Genomic DNA, 20,437 nt, shown 5'->3' on the forward strand with positions numbered 1-20,437 from the left:
CAAGGCTACTGTACCATGTGCCCCCAAAACATACCCTGAATTGCTAAGATTGCTCACATGGAGCTGGATGGGTGTTTGCAGGCTTCGTTTACAAGCACTAAGAATAGACAGCTTTGCAAAAAGTATCAAAACTTGCCATCTTCATGCCGGAGATATTGGTTTCCTCCTCTGTCTCTAGCTAAGGACCACGCTTCACCTTCATCGCTCTCACAGAACTCAACCATGCTGTTCTTATCCATCTGTACCCACGTCCCTTCGGAATTAGTCACCTGATACACACAAAAAGCACATTAAAGTTACTTTTCAAATCATCCATCGATGAGATGCAGCAATATGCTTCCATATGCAAAAACAAACAAACAAACAAACAAACCCAGCCTTTCCCCCATTAATGAAAGCAAACAGGCGTTCTTCAAGTTAAGCTCCAAAGAATCAAGACAGAAAGAGAACTGTTTTGCATTTCTGGTACATTTAAGATCATCAGTGTTTCTTAGCATGCTTTATTGGATTATATCCGGGGGGGGGGGGGAGAACATTCAGTCTTTAGATCACACGGAGAGCTCCCAATTAACATGCAGTATTTTGCTACCCAGTAGTATGCAAGAAATGGATTTCTGGAAGCCTACTGAAAAAAGGAACGTCATGGCACTAGGCAGTCAACATTCACAAAGTTGCTATTTGGTCCCCTTTATGCTGTTTGGACAAAAAAAATAGCATGACACACTACATCCTCAAGCCCACAGAATTAGAGCACCAAAGCCTGATCACTAGAAGCAACCGCAGAATCAATACCAAGAAAATAAGATCATCCTTGAGCTCTGCTGCATCCCTAGAAATACTTCAAATTAGAAAATTCTGAAAGATACAGTTAAACACAGGAGACCATTCTCTGATGAATCAACAATATTCCAGAAACACAGGTATGAGGAAAAATTAATGCCAGTTATAACAATTGAGACAACAGTGATTTGCATAAAATATTTACAACATAAAACCAACCTTTGAAGAGTTAACATTTAGCAACCCAGGATGGAAAAGCAAACCTTGCGTAGTAGCACAGCTGCTTTTCTTATGATTATTAAAACCCAGTATCTATGAAGACAATAACCGAAGCTACAAGGATCCATACCTCGCCCACTGCCTTGACTTTGTTTCCCAGAACTAACATTCCAATTGGGATACCTCTAAGGTTGGGACAGCTTCTGACGTTGTGACCTGAGGGGCCAGTCTTCACTACCTTATACACGCCAGGCCCACCACGGAGGAACGGCATATCTGGTGGCTCCTGCATTACCGCTTCCTGAGGGCAGTGTGAGTTTAGGTCTTTGAAAAAGTCATCTGCATTAGATCTAGACTCCTGGAAAATGTTAAAAACAAAAAAATATAAATCAAAAAACAAAAATCCTGTTAATAATGCCTTTGCGCTTTTCAGCTAAGCCCAAGCCTCGCCGTTAAATCTGCAACAGCTAAAGTCTAACCCTAAAACAACTGGTCAGAACATTTATTCGGTTGCAGGTTTAAATCCATGTTATGATTTTGCCCAGTTCCCCCCCGGGTCTACGTGATCACAAGCGTATTGCAAGTTTTATGCTTGTAACTTAATCCCAGGCATGAGGGCCTAAGTTGGGTCAGGACAGTGGCACATGGGGAGAGGGGGGCTTTAGCCTCCACACCACACCAATTTCTTCACCTGAATTGGCAAAGGGGTACGGAGCTAGCATTTGCCCCACAGGGGCTCCATGTGCACTGACAGTTTTCCCAGTGGGGTAAAATAGAAGTCCCTGGGGCTGTTTCAGGAAAACGGCAAATGAAGGGGAAATCTGGCACGCTCCCTCCTTGAGTTTCATGGTCCTGATCCAAGTCAGGCTTGCGCACCCCCAAGATTAAGTTCCTGGCACAGAACACTGGAATACACGTTTGATTGTGCAGACTTGAGGGAAATGTAACATGCAGTTAGGCCCTTTAACCTCAATGTTAGAACTCAATGAATTACCGCTAAACACAAAATGTGAATGCTTATAACACAAAAAGTACAATATGCAGCATGAAGACTTGGACACGTCACACAAGCGGTTCTCCACATCACCACTGCACAAGGGGGGTACGCAAAGACTATGATCTGGTAAAAGAATTATTCATGCAAGAGAGCATAACGATGGAAGGGAGACACAACGTACAAACATGACAGGTGGAAAGATTTCATATCAAAGCCATCTTAAAAAATACAGAATCACACGTTACTCCTACAAAATTCTAACAAAGGTTGTGTGAGCAGACATTGTTGCCAAATCAAGCAAGGGTGCTTTGGATGTTTCAATGAGCGTTTTGAATCAAATTCTGGGGAACCCCTGAATTTTCTTCAAAAGCTTATTAGGCATTCTTCAATGTGAAGATCAGTAATGATGGACAACCTTTCCTATGACAGCTTCTCCATCCCTACCGAGATTCCCTTGCAGTGTGCCGCTGCAAGGAAGTGTTGGGTTTGCTCCAAAATGTGCTCTTAGGACCAAACCAGGCATGACAAAGATCACAGATCTCTGTCTGTACAAGACACATGTGCATGGGTGTGCCCACAATTCAGATCAGGGCGGCCGAAGAAGGATTAACCTTTCAAACCCTGCTGGCTATTTAAAACTGGCCTTCTTGCACTGCTTTTGGTGATAAGGGGGAAAGACATAAAAGGACACCTCTTTCTTCTGTTTAAACGGCTGACCGGCAGGGCAGGACACCTGGCTCTCAATATCAAGCAGGACTTGGGGGTGAAACTATCTTTCCACTTTTTGTGCCGCTCTGATTCTGATCACAGGCTGTAGTAGCCATTCACTTTTTTACACAATGTTGGAGATCTGTGATCTTCATCACAGCTGGTTTTGCCCCTAAATTTGTTCACAGAAATGGAGAAATGCAATGGTATAAACAGCTGGCATCCTTGCCAGCAGTTCGCACCCTACAACATGCCCTGACATCTCTTGCAATACACGGATGTTCAACGGCAGGGGAGTCCATGTAGAAAAGGTTCCCTGACCACAGAAAGTTTGAAAACCGCTGGTTGAAATGCACACCTGTCACACAACACTGCATGCCAAAAAAAAAAAAAAAAATACTGGTCCACAAAGAGACTGATCCTGACAGTTAAAAACTCACCTGAGGGAGAAAAGGTTTGGAAGTCCAGGAAAATAAGTCCAAATCCCTGACTCCTTGGCTAGCATTAAAGATATTCTACGCAAAGTTTAAGACAGACAAATATCAAACGCGAATTGGAATATTAAGACATCAGCAGAAGAAATTTAAAGAAATGAAAGTGCATTTTTTCCTTGCATCTTTGTAACAATATTCATTTCTTTTTCCCCCCCAAAAAAGATTCTTAAAATTAAGTCCGCTTGGACCACTTTTCATTGCTGAAAATTCTGCTGAATGCAAAAAGCATACACTGAAAGCTCTACATGATGTAGTGTGTCATGCCATTCATTGAACAGAAAAAATACTTTCATAGAGCTTTGTTTTATGGAAGACAGTCTGCCACTTTGTGAAGATTTTTCTTTTTTTAAGTGAGGGAAAAGATTGAGGACACTCAGCCACCTATTCTTAACTGGGGAAAAAAATCCAGAATTGGGTGGGGTTAGAGAACTTCGGGAAAGCATGTTAACGTCACACATTTCAATCACATTGAAGAATTACATCCATACATGAAGTAAGAGTGCTACGGTTTGCATGGTTGTTGTTTTTTAGAAATATGCTTTCAACCACATTACGAAATATGAAAAGTGACGGCCTTTTTCAAAATGTTGGTAATTTGCTGCAGGTTTTGTGCAATCTTTTGCATTCCAAAAATAAAAAAAAATAACACTAGTTTTGTACTATACACACTTTTCAATATTAGAAACAACGTCCTGATATTAGAAACAATATAGAAGAGTGAGAGTTGGCAGAATTGTCCTATCCTGCAAAAAGCATTAAGAGGAATATTTTAGAACTGTTTTTTTTTTTTAAAAAAAAGAGGTGCCGGAATCTATCCTCAGCGACCTTAAACATGATGGGGCATTGTGCAGCATTTGCTGATACGGGAAAGACACCCAGCACATGCTCAGAGGCACAGTCCTTTCCTATTGCACTGGTGCTAAGTTCTTGTTTTAGATGTTAAGATTAGACATCTCCTAACCTTACTTTTGCGGGGTGAAGTTAAAATCAAACAAATGGAGAAAATATCCAATATTAGTTTTTTTAAAAAATCCAGAAGTTGGAAAATTGGCATTTCACATAGTTGCATTTACACCGCTTCAGGGCAACGTGTTATTTTTTAAATCCAAATATATAATCTTCTCTGGTTAAAAGTTTGACTAATCCAGCTTAGTTTTGTAAACAAGTATGCAAAACGGTTCGGGATATCCATGCTGGGTGGGTGCCAGAGAGCTATGCCTTTCTGCTCTGCTCTCCCTCCTTCCTACAACACAGTGTGGCCCAGCCTGGCGAAACAGACTGAAGTCGGACAGAGAAACCCCGGCAGCCTCTTCCCTCTACAAGGAGAACCACACTTCCTGCTTGTGCATGGAGCAGTTTGAACCAGCGTGGTGTAGTGGATAAGAGCGGTGATTTGGAGAGGTGGACTCTGATCTGGAGAACCGGGTTTAATTCCCCGCTCCTCCACATGAGGGGCGGAGACTAATCTGGTGAACTGGATGTTGTTTCCCAGCTCCTACACACGAAGCCAGCTGGGTGACCGTGGGCTAGTCACACTCTCTCAGCCCCACCCATCACACAGGGTGTTTTGTCTGTTGTGGGGAGGGGAAGGGAAGGTGATTGTAAGCTGGTTTGATTCTGCCTTAAGTGGAAGAGAAAGTCGGCATATAAAAACCAACTCTTCTTCTTCTAATGTGCACTACATCCAGTACTTATATCCAAAACAGGTGGCTGATGCCCATGTTGTTCAAATAGGGCAATGAAATACAGGAATACAAATTTTGCACACATCTAAACAATTGACATGTTAAGTGTTAAAGTAGTATCAAATTTAGATTAAATGGCAAAATGAAATAACAGGTTCCTTTGCAGACTTCCGACACAAAACAACATCCAGTTTCCCCCCTCTGCATTTCTCTTTCAAACAGTTTTATTATTTTGTGATATATGAATGATGTGAAAAGCAATGATAAGAAATTAGCAGGTAAGGCATGGGGGATTACACAATATGGAATAGAGAAAATGAATACTATTTTTTTTTGGAAGCTTAAGTGCTTGATGTTTTTCTAGCACACAGTCTTCTCTGCAAACCGTACATATGCAAGCTTTTTTTCTAGCAGTCTTCTCTGCCAACTGTACATATGCAAGCTTTTAAAACTTCTAATCCAGTTCCAATCCCAGCACAAAACAAGCGCCTGTATGCAGATGAGCATTTAGGCGTAACTTGGTAATAACTTTTGGCGTATCTTCAAGGTAGCTGTTGTTATAAATTACATATAGGGTAACAGCCTTATCTTTACCAGGCAGCAGATAAATTAAATGATAACTGTAAGAACAAACAGGAAAGTGTGAAATAAATGGAGTGATAAAAGACCACCATAAAAAGGAATATAAATCACAACTGAATAAAAAACGGGTGTTTCTGTCTTTGCCTTTCCACAAGGGCAGACTCTTTGATAATTGGACTGTCTAAGAATCTGCCAAATAATTTGTTGAGAGGTAAGGCCTCTTTGGCCCAGAAGAAAAGTCTTTGAAAGGTTGGAGTAGTTAAGAATTTTAGATAGTCTGGGTGCACTGGAAAATGGGGTAATCAATCAGAGTCTGCCTGTGTGGAAAGGCAAGGACAGAAACACCCATTTTTTATTCAGTTAAAACTTCTAATATGGATCTGATCACTGAATCGGAAAGCTTCCTGGTATAAAGGCATGCAAAACCACCTGCCATTGCACAACTTACTAGTGCAAATCAATTTGGCAACAGACTCTCAAGCTTCTACTTTCTTTTTGTGAACCATCAGCCAACTGTTCAAGGTGGGAGCTGAGAAATTTCTATAGAAGACTGCCTGATGAAACAAATTGCGAAAAGCATATGGATCTAAACTCTCAACCTTGCTCTCCTTTGTCGTCTCCTGCCCACTGGCGCGGCCTTATTTTTCTCCTGTATGATCCACTAGGAAACTCTTCTGAACACTGTTAACATACTTTTACCTTCATTTTTACTCAATATAATTTCATACTTCTTGTCCCGGTAAAGTTTTATTTTTGTTCGGAAACTGGACAAGGAAGAGTGCTTTTTTTTGGGGGGGGGGGGAAATGGGGCCTGAGTTTCCAAAGGTTTATAAGGCTCCTGAACAATAAAGCATCATTTTGTCTCGCTTTTCATGACACATGCCGATTATTTAACTCCTCGTGCAATTCAGTACTTGTTGCCTGAAGTTTGCAAAGTTTACTGGGAAGAAACCTCAACTCACTGTGGGCTCTTTCACCCGTCCTCTCCTCCTTAACAGCTAGAAGAGAGTACTGCATTTATTGCAATATGGCATCGCCCTGAGGACCTGGAGGGAATGTGGCATTTCTGTCAGAGTGTTAAAGGGCAGTTAGGAGTGCAAGAGAAGAGGCACATGTGCCCACAAGACTCTTCCCAGGTTGGTATTTCTCCCCAGGAATTATGGTCTCAGTGGACACCCCACCCAAGAAAAGAAGGTGAACAAGAAACCAAGCAAGCTATCCAGGACTGATTACCCAGGGATTAGTTTGGTCCAGTACCATAAATGCTGAATGTATTTTCAAGCCCATCTTTCAGACTGGAAAGATATGCTGTTAAGGGAGAACTTAAACTGGAACAACCGTCACCAGTGGTACAGATGAACGACCACTACAGTCTTGTTGCCAAGACTGAAAGCTTTGCAAATGCATGCAAATAAGTGACCATAAACCAAAAACAAAACAGTGCATTACTAAGCTTTTGGCAGCTCTAGTGAGGGAAGCCAAGTGAGAAGCAGGAAGTAGGACCACAGTCAGAGGGGCACACAGGGCAGGAAGCCCGGACACTAAAGCAAACCCTTACACACAAAGGGCTAAGTGTAGCGGCCGGGGAGAACAAACACCGGGTACCTTTATAGCCTGTCTAGAGCAGGTAAGCTAGCTCAAAGAAACAGCTTTACCTCAAGCTCATTGCGTCAAAAGTATCTTACACCAAAACGCTCAGGGTCACACACACACACAAAAGTTACCCGAAATCACACACACCATTTTTAATATCGCTTGAAATGGTTAAAACAGAAAGATTCAAAAACTTAAAAATGCATGTTATTGCAGGTTCCCATGGGAAGGGGGGAGCCGCGGAAGTTTGTGTGCTGGATTCAACCCTCGGAGTACAGAACAACGCTAAGTATAACTTTTCTCATACACAAGAACAAGCGGTATTATTACCTGTACAGATTTGGTTCTAATAAATGGTTACATATACTCACGCTTCCGTGCATCAAACAACGTTTTTGGAACTACTGAATTATTTCACGGTATTAAAAGTGCTGTGTTAAATAACTGCTATTAAACTTTAAATGAACTACTGGAAGACAAATTCATTGGACACACAAAATGTTCAATTATTTCTAAAACAACGTGAAACTTTTACATTACTTGCTTTTAAGTTACACAAGGTACAGTTATTATTGCAATGCTACAAAGCTAGAATGGCCATGATCCAGTCAAAGCTTTTTGAACCACTGTGGTTTTAATGGGAGAGTTCTACAAGAGCTTGAATCTCTGCCATATTAGTCAGCAGGGCTTAAAAACGCTCAATTCTGACGAGACTGTGCCTATATTACTTTTAGATAATAATCTTAATGTCCTGAATTGATACACTCTCTTCATTTACCGCTAACCTCAGGTCAGACTGAGAATTGATTCAAAGCATCAACACACAAAAACAGTGGTGCAGACTGGCAAGCCAAGAGCAACTGCGGGACAAGAACCAAGTAAAAGCATTTTTGTGGCTCATTAAGAACATGAGACGGTAAGAAGTGTCCTAATGGATCTGACCAGCGGTCCATATAGTCTAGCATCCTGTGGTCAGCCACAGTACGATAGAGGATGCTAGACTAAATGGGCCACTGGACAACAAACAGGGCACAGAGACCAAGACTTCCCCTGATGCTGTCTCCTAGCATCAGAAGAAGAGTTGGTTTTTATATGCCGACTTCCTCTGCCACTTAAGGGAGAATCAAATCGGTTTACAATCACCTTCCCTTCCCCTCCCCACAACAGATACCCTGTGAGGTTGGTGGGGCTGAGAGAGCTCTAAGAGAGCTGTGACTAGTCCAAGGTCGCCCAGCTGGCTTCATGTGTAGGAGTGGGGAAACCAACCCAGTTCACCAGATTAGCCTCCGCCGCTCATGTGGAGGAGTGGGGAATCAAACCTGGTTCTCCAGATCAGACTCCACCGCTCCAAACCACAGCTCTTAACCACTACACCACGCTGGCTCTTAGTATTAGTATTCAGAGGTTTGCTGCCTCTATATACGAGGGTCTCCTTTACTAACCATGGCTAATAGCCATTTATGGACCTCTCCTCCATCCGTCTGTCTAAACCCCTTTCAAAGCCATCTATGCTCACGGCCATCACTACGTCCACGGACAGTGCATCCCACAATTTAACCACTTGTTCAGTAAAGAAGTACTTCCCTTCATCGGTCTACGGACAGGCAGTCTATCAGCTTCAATGGGTGCCGCAGAGTTCTAGTGTTATGGGAAGGGAGAAACAGTTCTCTCTAACCACTATGGAGGTGTGACATTTTAGAAAAGGAAGCTCAGGCTAAAACACTCTCAAGAACTTACTAACTCTGTGTGCAAATGTAACTGTGATTTAAAACGTTGATTAAATCCATTTAGAAGATTTCCTTCTGGAAGGATTCCTAGCTTCCTCCACTACAACCCTCACAATTTCAGAAAGCCCCTACTTAGCCAGAGTAGAATGTCCCCAGCTACTAGTGATTCACCATCCACGTACAATACCTAACTGAGACAAAAACAGGTGCACCTCCTGAAGCACCTGAGTAAATGGACCCCTTGTAATCATCAACCAAGAAGTGAACCACACTTGGCTAATATAGGACAAGCAGTATACAGTGAATATAGTCCTGTTTCACTCTGTACAACATTCAGCTCAGCACCAGAGAGCTAAGGAAAATGCATAGATCAGAGCTCCCCACAATTGAAATTGACAAGCATCCCCCTAGCAGGTCTAAGCTCTCAGGATTCCAGTGAGCCACGCATATCACATTTTGTGTTGAGCTTCGTCACAAGCAGATATATTTCTAGAAATCCCCTTTGTCGAATTAAATCGTTCAGTGCTTCCAAAAACACTGTTCCAAACTCAAAGGGGCCATCAAAGCATGAAGGAGAGACAGTGTTTCATTTGAAATTATACAGCAACCTGCCAGAATTAAATGTACACAGGTGTAGGGCATCTCCTTGATTCTTTTCTTGGCACAATTAGTTATAACTGTTTTATACTCTCGTATGTATATAAAATGTACTGTAAATCATTTTACTAAAAGAAGTGGTACGCAAAATCAATCTTCGGAAAAAGTGTTCTTCGTAATGTTTACCCTCGAACTATCAATCACCTGACTAATCAAATCAAATGGGTTGCACATACCGGAAGGATCCTCAACCACACCTGATGAACTCAGCAAAACTTTTTACAACAGGAAGAAAAATAATTGCCTATCAGCTGCTGAAGTTCACCAAATCTATGCACTTTTCATAATGGTAAGAGAAATAAACAGCCAGCTGTACAATTTTTTCCAACTGCTCTAACCAGATTATATAAAAGAGACATCTATAAAATCTATCGCATACGGTGTGATTAAGTTAAATTTCTGATTTGGCTTCAAGTTCGTAACATTTCCCAAGCTATCAAGTATCACATAGCTTATTATTAAGCTGGAAAGCTAACTCTGACCTTTTTTTAAAAAAAGCTACTGGATTTTTTGCCAGTTCTGAACCGGATATTAGTGAAAGGCAATGGACTCTCCTGCATACCACCTCCTGAAGAAGCATCTAGTTTTCAATCTTTCATTATGCGAAGAGCTGCATTTTTCTCTTATTTCCATGCAGGTGACAATTTCTGGATCACAACCCCTGCTGTCCCGTTATGCCAACTTTGTTTATCTCTGCTGATGTACTTGAAAAGGTACCACTTTCTGTGTAATCTCACATGAACACATGGAGCTGCCTTATACTGAATCAGACCCTGGGTCCACCAAAGTCAGTATTGTCTACTCAGACTGGCAGCGGCTCTCTAGGGTCTTAGGCAGGGGTCTTTCACATCACCTACTTGCCTAGTCCCTTTAACTGGAGATGCCGGGGATTGAACCTGCCCCCTTCTGTATGCCAAGCAGATGCTCTACCACTGAGCCACTGCCTCTCTCCGTATCTCCACATGTATCTCCACATACTGAAGGTGTACAGGGCTGCTTCTACCTCTCTGAATTGCTCCTTCTCACCGTATCTCACCTTATCTTCAATTACACATTATACACATACCACCACTGTATACAACACTGAGTCTTCTCCACAGTCAACTGCATGACCAAGGCAAGGTATCTCTCACCAGTTTCAGCTTAAGCCAAATAGTCTCTCCATATGTTGATGAATGTAACTGATATAATTACTGTGTTTGAGTTTATTAACTAAGGATCAGTGCAGACCCTCTTTTCTACTGCTACAGACAGACTGACACGGCTACCCATCGTGATCTACTGAACATGCTTAATGCTAATCAAGATTCCATCTCAACCAAAATTTGAAACCATGGTTCAGACGGTATCAACATGCCACAGTAAAATGATGGGCCACATTATTTATGCCCAGAAGGATGGGTGAAACAAGACCTAAATAAAACAATGAAATATATTTATTACAAAGCGCTTATGCATATATTAAAAACAAGCCCATATGGCAACAGATACAAGGTTGATAATTAAAACCACATGCAGAACGCGTTTCGGCCCTCAGGCCTTCCTCAGTGGTCTAATGCCACATTTTACTTCTGGTTGATAATGAGGTGCACACTCTGAATGTTACGCCAGAAAGAATTATTTTAACTACACTCCTTGGATGTATGCTTATACATTTCTAAATATAGTTTAGCAACACTCACTTGGATTACATCTTGTAATACATACCTGGGCTGACACTAAATGATTATATTTGTATTTGAAATTTTATGTGTGCAAAATATGTTCCATTGTTTTATTTAGGTCTTGTTTCACCCAACCTTTTGGGTATCCATTTTTTTTCCAGGTTGCCCCCACCCCTCATTTTGTCTGGCCACATTACGAATGCACCAGCCCACAGACATAAACCTCTGTAATTATTAGTAAAAAGTTACATAAATCCTAAACACCTTTCCTAGGTTACAACTTTTTCATTTTAAACCACTACAGTTATTTATAAAGCCAACTCCTAAAAGTACGAACACAAAAAACTATACTGACAAGTACCCATATTGGGGGAGGGGGGGAAGCAACCATACTCTCCAGCAATACACTATTAAGTCAATGAAAACCCGCTTTCAAAACTACAGAATGGGTATATTTAATACTTTAAAATTAATTATATTCAATTAAATTGTAAAATGACGGGATTTTATTATATTTATTGTACTGAACTTGGGTTGTGAGCCGCCCTGAGCCCGGCTTAGGCCAGGGGAGGGCAGGATAGGAAATGAAATAAACAAATAAATAAATCACAGACCCGCCTCACATTAGACCAGGTCACAAGAGACCAGATCAAGGCTTTTCCTTCTTTGGAGAAAGAGATAATCTTCAGGAAACTTAATTCATTCTACACCTCACCACCATTATAAGCCGCAAAATTACTTAATGGAAATAGTTACCCCCTTATGAATGGTATCAATGGATGGCAGCAAACCTTTAAAAAAAAAAATCCTTGCAACTAAGCACTAGAATATCTTTCCAAAGCACCTCTTACTTACATCAACAGGGACCAGAAGGCTCTTGCCAAGATGCTGGTTAAAAGACAGACACCAGGCTTCAGTATAACCATTCATATTAGGGACATATTTCCTTATTGTCTCGTCATTCAGCCGTAGCCACACACCATCATCATTATGGATCTATGATGAAGAAACACACACACAAGCCAGGCTACTTAGGCGGAAGAGGCTAAAAGATTGCATTTCAGGCTTAGAAAAGTAAAAAAAAAACAGGAGATCAACTTTTGGGGCTAATGCAGATTAAGAACAAAATGGAAAGCAGACATAAGTGCCATTGAGAAGAATTGTGTTAAAAGATGAAGACCCTGGAATATCTGTGCCAGCCCACTATCAACCCTGTGATATGGGACACTGTTCTCAAAAACCAGCTGAAAACAATTTGGTAGCATAGCACATCTGAGAATCAGACCGCTGGATTATGAAAATAATTTGTAGCAAGAAGTGAAAAAGAATGACTGGAAATATTTTAAAAAGTTTAAAAAGTCCGTTAGAAATCAAGCTTGGGTTATGCACTCAAACAGTCACAGCTTTTTCATATTTAACCTGAACAATTTGGTTTTTGTGACTTACAAATATTCTAGTTACATAAAGCAGTGACGTTTTTGGGGAAATGGGCATAGCTTCCACGGGAAATTTGAATGACTTAGATATCTATCTCGCTTTCTCCAAAAAGCAATCTCGTAGTCTGTAGCACGAGTTTAAAGCAACACAGAAAGCCAAATGGCTGGTTAATATGATGCCATTTATGTTCATCTACCTAAATGTTGTAGCCGATATCCAAAGAGCTACTGTAGTCCCGAGTACAACCAAGGACTTATATGTATTCAATGAGATTTTAGGCTTCCTTCTTCAGACTTCTCAAAACTCCAATCAGTTTCAAATGGGCTTGCCCTAAGCTATGGAGCTGCTGAGGAGAAACCCAAGGCCAATGGCTCTAGAGGCATTTAGAAACAGTTGTCAGCTCTTTGGATATTGGCCCTTTTACATCAGTGACAATTTAACCTTGATTTCAACCGAATGCAAGTTTCTTTCAAGTTACCTCATCAATAAAAGTAATGGATCCATTGACTTTTACTATGCCTATCTGCTCACTCTGAAGGGAAGGGTGGCTACGGATACGGAGCCCTGCACTGTCCTTGGCCACAAATTTGCGAACCTAAGAGAAGCAAAGAGACAGTAAATCAGAGAAATCTGGAAACAGTTTTTGAAGGAAAAAAACAATAGTATGAAGGTACAGATTAAGGAATTCCACAGCAGCCAAGCAAAAGCTTCCCTGTAATTACAGCCTGCTGCTAAATTTTCCCTAAATGATACACAATGCGTCCAACCTGCTTAATTTTTTTAAAGGCGTATAGAAAAATAGGCTCAGCTCAAGCTCACTCACACACAAACACACACAGATTATGTAATTCAAGATAAGAAATTATGTTAAATAGTTATCTCTTACGTTAAATGGTTATCTCTTCAAATCTAAAATACCAAAGACTTGACTGAAGCACTTTTTCAAACCTTCATATACACCACTTATTTTTCAAAGACGATTCTATTATTGAGAGCCAGAGTGATGTAGTGCTTAAGGTGTCAGTCTAGGACCTGGGAAACCCAGGTTCGAATCCTCACTCATGCCATGTAAGCTTGCTGGGTGACCTTGGGCCAGTTACACACTCTCAGCCCTGAACCTGGCTAGTATTTGGAAGGGACACCTCCAAGGAATACCAGGAGTGTGACACGGGGCAGGCAATGGCAAACCACCTCCAAAAGTCTCTTGCCTTGAAAATCATACTGGGGTCGCCAGAAGTCAACTGTGACTTGATTGCAAAACCACCCCCAAAAAACTATTATTATGGATTACCATTTAAGATGTCAATTTCTAAGATTTGGCTATTTTTTTTATTTTGCTACGAATCATTCTCATGGATCACAGCAAATGAATGCTAAAGAAACCGAGGAGTGAAAACTGCACTGCGGAAACAAGATTGAAGAGCAAATTAGTTTTACGTATGTTACACAATGATATAACCATAATCATAATGCATGAACCATGCACAGAACAACTGGACTTCTAGATATTATTGTATCCCCTCCCCCCTGGTTAGGAATGCAACATTTAATTACCTAAACAGTTTGAGCAACTAAAATTCTCCCCCCTGATTAATGAGGCTATAGATTCTCAAGTTTCAACTATTTTTAATACAAAAACTTGAGAAACCTGCAGATGGCAAGCATGACTGTGTAAAGGAAACGAAGGAATGCCTCTTCTAAGAGGATACCCAAAGCAAATATGCATACATCTAAAAACCAAACAGTATTTCTTCTTTAGAATCATCCACTCTCATATATAAATTTATGCAGTTTTTTTATCAATCAAATCAGGTAATCGGCTAAAAACTCATATGATCAGTCCACTAAGATTTCTTTGAGTGAAATATAAAAAACGAATAGCTGTCCCAATGACACCTACGCTTAAAAAATTAACATGTATATGGTAAAATGCAGTTTGATCATTAAAATAACAAAAACAAAACAAAACAAAGATTGATATCACAGGCACACCCAGGGAGTTTTCAATTACTTAATATGGTATATACTTTTTTGGCCAAAACAGAGAGGGGGAACCCAACCTAAAGACAAAACTGGGTACCCAAAGGCTGGGTGGAAAATAACTAAATCATTCTATGAAATATATTTATTATGAAGTGCTCAGGCAGATATTAAAAAGAAGCCTATATGGCAACAAATACAAGGTTGATGGTTTAAAATCACATGTCAAATGCGTTTCAGCCCTCAGGCCTTCATCAGTGGTCTAATAAAACATCTTATGCACACATGCACATTAATCCACAGATAAAACAATTTTGTAACAGCCCAAATATGTACTTAAGGATGTATTCCAAATGAACTCTGTTCTTATGATGTCAGATTGTTTTAAATTGTAAAGGCACACAAACGTGGAATGCAGTCTGGATATTTCTTTCTGAATTGAGCTGGCCTTACATACCAGGTGGGCACAACAGTTATCAGCCATCCATTTGGTTGATACTGCTATGCACACACCTTGTAAGTATGGTCAGAACAGGCTCACTACTTAATCCTGAGTGGATTTACCAACCAACAGCAAATCAGCCTTGCCTGGATTGTGTTTAAACAGCAATGACGACGGAGGACGGAACAATGACGCCGTGAAGACACGCAAACACACATTTGGTTTATGCCCACACGGCAGGAGCCGCAGCCAACCACACCTTTATGGTGAACATGTTTTCTAGCATTCCTGTTTATGAACGTTTGAACGTGTGAAAATTGGAGGGAGGAACATTAGCAATTTGAGATATGCCGATTCTACTACATTACTGACAGAAAATAGTGAAGACTTGAAACAACCACTGCTGAAAGTTAAAAGAGAAAGTGCCAAAGCAGGACTACAGCTGAACATCAAGAAGACAAAAGCACAGAACGGAATGCAAAACTTTGTAAGCTTGGAAGAGACACGGAAGTGAAAATCTTTAACAAGGAAAATAATTCTCTTTAAAATTTGTTTTGCTAATTCTCTCCAATCTCTCGGGAAAATAAAAATATCTAGCAGGATTCTATATAAATTGACCAGCAGCGGCTCTTTTCTAGAGCTACTACCTGAGATATTTTTAACTTGAAATGCCAGGGACCGGACCTGGGACCCTCCGCACGTGTAGCAGGTGTTCCACTCTAAATATGGATCATTACCAACAAAGTAGTTTAAATATATCTGCAAATGCAGCTCATGTTTTTACATACACTAATTGTTACATAATGAGCCCTGTGGCGCAGGGTGGTAAACTGCAGTACTGCAGTCCAAGCTCTGCTCATGACCTGAGTGCGATCCCGACAGAAGTTGGTTTCAGGTAGCCGGCTCAAGGTTGACTCAGCCTTCCATCCTTCCGAGGTCGGTAAAATGAGTACTCAGCTTGCTGGGAGTAATGGGAAGACGACTGGGGAAGCCACTGGCAAACCACCCCGTAAATAAAGTCTGCCTAGGAAACGTCAGGATGTGACGTCACCCTATGGGTCAGGAATGACCTGATGCTTGCACAGGGGACCTTTACCTTTACCTAATTGCTACTTTAATCACAAAGAGAGGACTTTAACTTTCATACCTTGTTTGGTAGGGGTTCTGTTTTTGGTTTAACCAACTGAGTTCCTGGAGGTATCATTCCTTTTGGAGGATCTTTTACTTTGACTTCTAGTCCCGCATCTGTAAAATTAAGAAACAACCGTGAGGTACAAATGTAATCTGCAGGGAGTAAGTTGACAAACTTCTGCAGAGGTAGAATGGATAGTCATGGTTCAGAATCTGTCCTCCAACTTTAAACCCTCAATGGATAGACATGGTTCAGAGACTATCCTCCAACTTTAAACCCTCAATCCAATTTTTAGCATGCTGCTATGAATAATCTAAATCTAATACCCTGAGGCTATATAAGAAGAAATAAAATTAACATGTACCTATTTCAATCCCATCAATTGTTACGTGAATGGTGTAGAGACCAACGGCTCCCGGAGTCCAGTTAGCACAATAAGTACCATCGTTGTTAACTCTTATTAACATGTTTTCACTCGGTCTAGGGGGAAAAGGAGCAATTGAAGTAACAACAGACCACATACTGCCACAACATTTGATTTAAAACTTCAGATTCTGCTTCAAAAATCTTAACAATTAAATAATTTTAAATTAAAAATCGACACTGGACACGCAATCTCCTCTGCCCAAGCATTTTAAAAAAAGACTATCAGAATATGCCCCTGACTTTTTCTTTCTGACGTATCGACTCTACATTAGTTCATGCCAGCTTCAGCTAAGATCTAAGACCAAGGACCAAATCAGAGAAGATGCTGGGGGGGGGGGGGGAGCTATGATTGGACCTTCTACTCCCCCGTCCCCCAGCAAACTGGAAGTGATTGTAGGGAGTGCCCAAATCAGTCTAGGAAAGTGACATTGGAGAAGGTGGTGTTTAACAGGTATGCTGCAAACACAGAATGCAAGAGTGAATTCAGGTGAAGAATTAGCCACTGAAGTACTAACTTAGATATAACTTTCCAATATTCATCATTTGTATGGATCACTTATTGTATTGTATGCCAATAAAGGTCTTGAATGAATAACTTTCCAAATAAATTGAAATGGTGTGATAACTACCATTTCCTAGATACAGCGCTTTCTGAAGAACTGAAACCTAAACACCACTTTACTACCACTCCACAAAGTCACATGCATGCGTGAAATCAATTAAAATAACACAGAAGATAAAATTATGTTTACACATTAGATTTTGTACAAAATTATTACCTTTTAGGTGTTGGTGAAGCAAAGCGCAATTCCTCAAAAGAGTAGTTTTCATATACCTGAAAGTAAACGGCATATCAAACTGAGTACGCTCTTAACACTAGCAAAACAATTATATCTTGATTCCTCAGACCTAAAATCTGAAATGGAGTAAGTTGCTCCACTCTAAAAAGGAAAGTAATTTATTGGTCAAATCTTAGCAGCATGCTTCCGTATCTCAACTCTCAATGTAATCAGACCCAACCACAAGGAGAAGTAGTGATCGCTATTTATTTTTCCATTAAACTTTGGCATATCTGCTGAAAGTGACAACAAGCAGCGATTCACTTAAAATTATTTTTCTTAAGGCACTACAAGATATAACCCCACCATTCACCATACTCTCTCACTCTCTATCATTCTGCTTCAGTTAGTTCACTGGTTCCCAATGTTGGCGGCTAGGGGGGCACTAAGAGGCAAGGGGGCAGCAGGGGGGGCGCTAGAGGTGGGCCCCTTCAACTGTGTTGTACACTAATTTACAATATATCAAGCTATGGCACCATGCTGGCAAATTTGGTAGAAATTATCAGGATTTTTTTCCAGACTTTGAAGAGCTGGTACCACTGGATCAAGTTTATCAGTTCTGTTGAATAGATTTCAACTAAAAGATTGTAATTTGATTTTGAATAGATGTGCAATTAATTGTTACTGTTTTGAAATTTTATTGGTATTATCTTCTTTAGTGCGTCATGCAAACCCCTATTTTGAATAATGTTTTGTAGGATAGGGTAGGGGGCACTGGGGTTGAGTTTGTGGAACAAAGCGGGCAGAGGCCACTGAGATTTTCATCAGCAGGGTCCCCTCACAAAAGAAGTGAAGTTTAAGTAAGAGGTGAGAACAAAAAGAGCCTGGCTTTTTAAATTTATAATTTTCATGTCCATACAGGTCTCTAGGAGCCAGTTTGGAGTAGTGGTTAACAGCTGCAGAATCTAATCTGGAGAACAGGGTTCAATTGTCTGCTCCACCATCTGAAGCCTTCTGGGTGACCTTGGGCCAGTCACAGTCTCTCGGAAGTATCTCAGCCCATGTGGACGCAGGCAATGGCAAACCACCTCCAAATGTCTCTTGCCTTGAAAATTCTATAGGGTTGCCATAAGTCAGCTGTGACTTGATGGTAAACACACACACACGTCTTTAGAGACTTGCGTGGAAATCCACACTGAACAGAAGCATGGTGGCACAAGACTGGCAATTCTGGTTACTCCAGAAATTCCCTTATCCATCCAATAAGAGATCAGTAAAGCGCCTGTACCTTCATCATTGTAATAGCTATATAACGAGCTTCTTTGACTATCATTGGTTCATAGGAAGCATCCAGTTTTGGAGAAGGAAGTCCTCCAAATGTCATATCAGTGTTGGCGGCGGCAGCAGCACCACCTGCAGGACTGCCTGGCGTCCGCTGGAGTTTTTTCGCCTGCTCTTGCTGCAAGGAAGTTTTCTTCTGGGAAACAGGAATTGCCTTGACCTCCACCTGCCAAATTTCAATAAGAATGCTAAGAACATTTTTTTTTTAAAAAAAAGCAAAAAACAGCCAGCAACAGCCAAATGTACTTCAGAAATGTATCAAGTTCTTTTTCGAATGGTTTTGTGCAACAGTCAGCAAAAATGAAAAGGAAACCCATCTTCACTCAGTCTTGAGCAAAGAGGGAAAAAGGCAATGAAATTAAATGAAATCAAAGGGCAGGGCATACGTTTGCATAGCTGCTAAATTTCACTTCTTAGATGACTGAAGTCCCTCAACAGCAGGTACCCTGCAATGCAAATGCAAACATGGGAAGCTCTTCCACAAAAAATCCAGCCGAACTGTTAGTCCGAGCTGTCATATTCTATCAAAAGTCTGCTTTTAAAGCGCTTACAAGACTTTTGCAAGGCACTAAAAATTTAAAGACACGGGAGCTAGAATAGTTTATCTGCCCATACATCAAAGGGTTAAAGAAATGCTCTAGAGGTATTCCAGTACCAACAGTGTGCTCCATCTGAAGGGTGAATTAAGTCACTCTGAACCAAGCTGAGACCCAAACTATATAAAATCTAAGTGATGGGAGGCAGCCTTAAATCAAGTGGCATTTCAGAAAAGCCAGGTTAAAAAAAAATTCAAAGTGCTCTCTGCGTTACAGACATACAAGTTACAAGTTATACAATTGGAGGGAAAATGTGCCTCTTAGCATGACTGATGCCATTTTTATTTTGCCCAGAGCTAAGCATGAACATTTGTACCTAGGAGTTAGTAGAATAACAGACAACCTTAGCAGCGGTTCCAGCCAGCTGAGCATAGCTGCTTATCAGTAGCCAAGGCCACAATCTATAGACAAACAATCTATAGATAAAACAAGTTTTAGACATGCCTAGTAGGCCATTTACCGATGAAAGTGGGCTTCGGTAGATGACTGGATGCGCTGTGTTGCTGTGGCATGTTAGTGGTGGGAAATGAGACGATGTAACAATGATGTAAAAAGGTGTATAAGTACAAGTGTTCAGAGGGGTGGGACTCAGAATAATGCTTTGTGACTTTGTAGTTAGGAAGGATTCTTTGGCCATGGCGTAATAAAGTTGTCTTAAAATTTTTTACTGCCTCTGAGTGAACCATTTGGATTATAAACCCCTCGTTGGGACCCAAGAATTTTACCATTTACAGTATGACTTTAAAAGTATACTAGCTAATGTTAGAGTGCCTTTTTAAATCCATAGACTGTTACCTTCATATTGGGCACATGAACAACCTCGCCATATTGATCTTTGGTTTGCACGGTAATAACAGTTGGCCAACCACACCGGATGTCATCTTTGTTCAGAATCAAGGATGTTTTCTGGGGATCTGCATAGGAATCTGGCTGAAGCCACCTAAAAAGCAAGAACAAAGAAATCATTTACCACTCTTTGCATCTTCCTGCTGTGTGGGTATTAAATCTCTCTCTACATAAGAGAGTCCAGAATAAGACAGCTTGTCTATTACAACAAGAAAATATAAGGTTACCAGAAAACATCTTAGGTCTTTACTTCTACAGTAAAATACCACAATACTTTTTATCTGTTTGCATCAGCGCTTTCTATCTACATGTGCATTAAAAATAAAAAGACTTCTGTCCATATGCACCAAGG

At 40.7% G+C, this 20,437-nt stretch overlaps 1 protein-coding gene across 1 annotated transcript in view; it reads right to left on the bottom strand.

Moving 5' to 3' along the window:
* The window catches only part of MYCBP2 (MYC binding protein 2), a 153,588-nt gene that overhangs the window by 44,596 nt on the left and 88,555 nt on the right, over positions 1-20,437 (bottom strand). The window contains exons 46-54 of the mRNA XM_056862065.1: positions 20,035-20,179; positions 18,591-18,809; positions 17,303-17,358; positions 16,462-16,577; positions 16,113-16,210; positions 13,022-13,138; positions 11,962-12,102; positions 1,130-1,357; positions 137-269 (exon numbers count right to left, since the gene is read on the bottom strand). Coding sequence (XP_056718043.1) covers positions 137-269; positions 1,130-1,357; positions 11,962-12,102; positions 13,022-13,138; positions 16,113-16,210; positions 16,462-16,577; positions 17,303-17,358; positions 18,591-18,809; positions 20,035-20,179 — 1,253 coding nt within the window. The remainder of the gene's footprint in view (positions 1-136; positions 270-1,129; positions 1,358-11,961; positions 12,103-13,021; positions 13,139-16,112; positions 16,211-16,461; positions 16,578-17,302; positions 17,359-18,590; positions 18,810-20,034; positions 20,180-20,437) is intronic.

The sequence above is a fragment of the Euleptes europaea genome, chromosome 16, assembly GCF_029931775.1.
Source record: "Euleptes europaea isolate rEulEur1 chromosome 16, rEulEur1.hap1, whole genome shotgun sequence".
In the NCBI taxonomy this organism is placed as follows: domain Eukaryota; kingdom Metazoa; phylum Chordata; class Lepidosauria; order Squamata; family Sphaerodactylidae; genus Euleptes; species Euleptes europaea.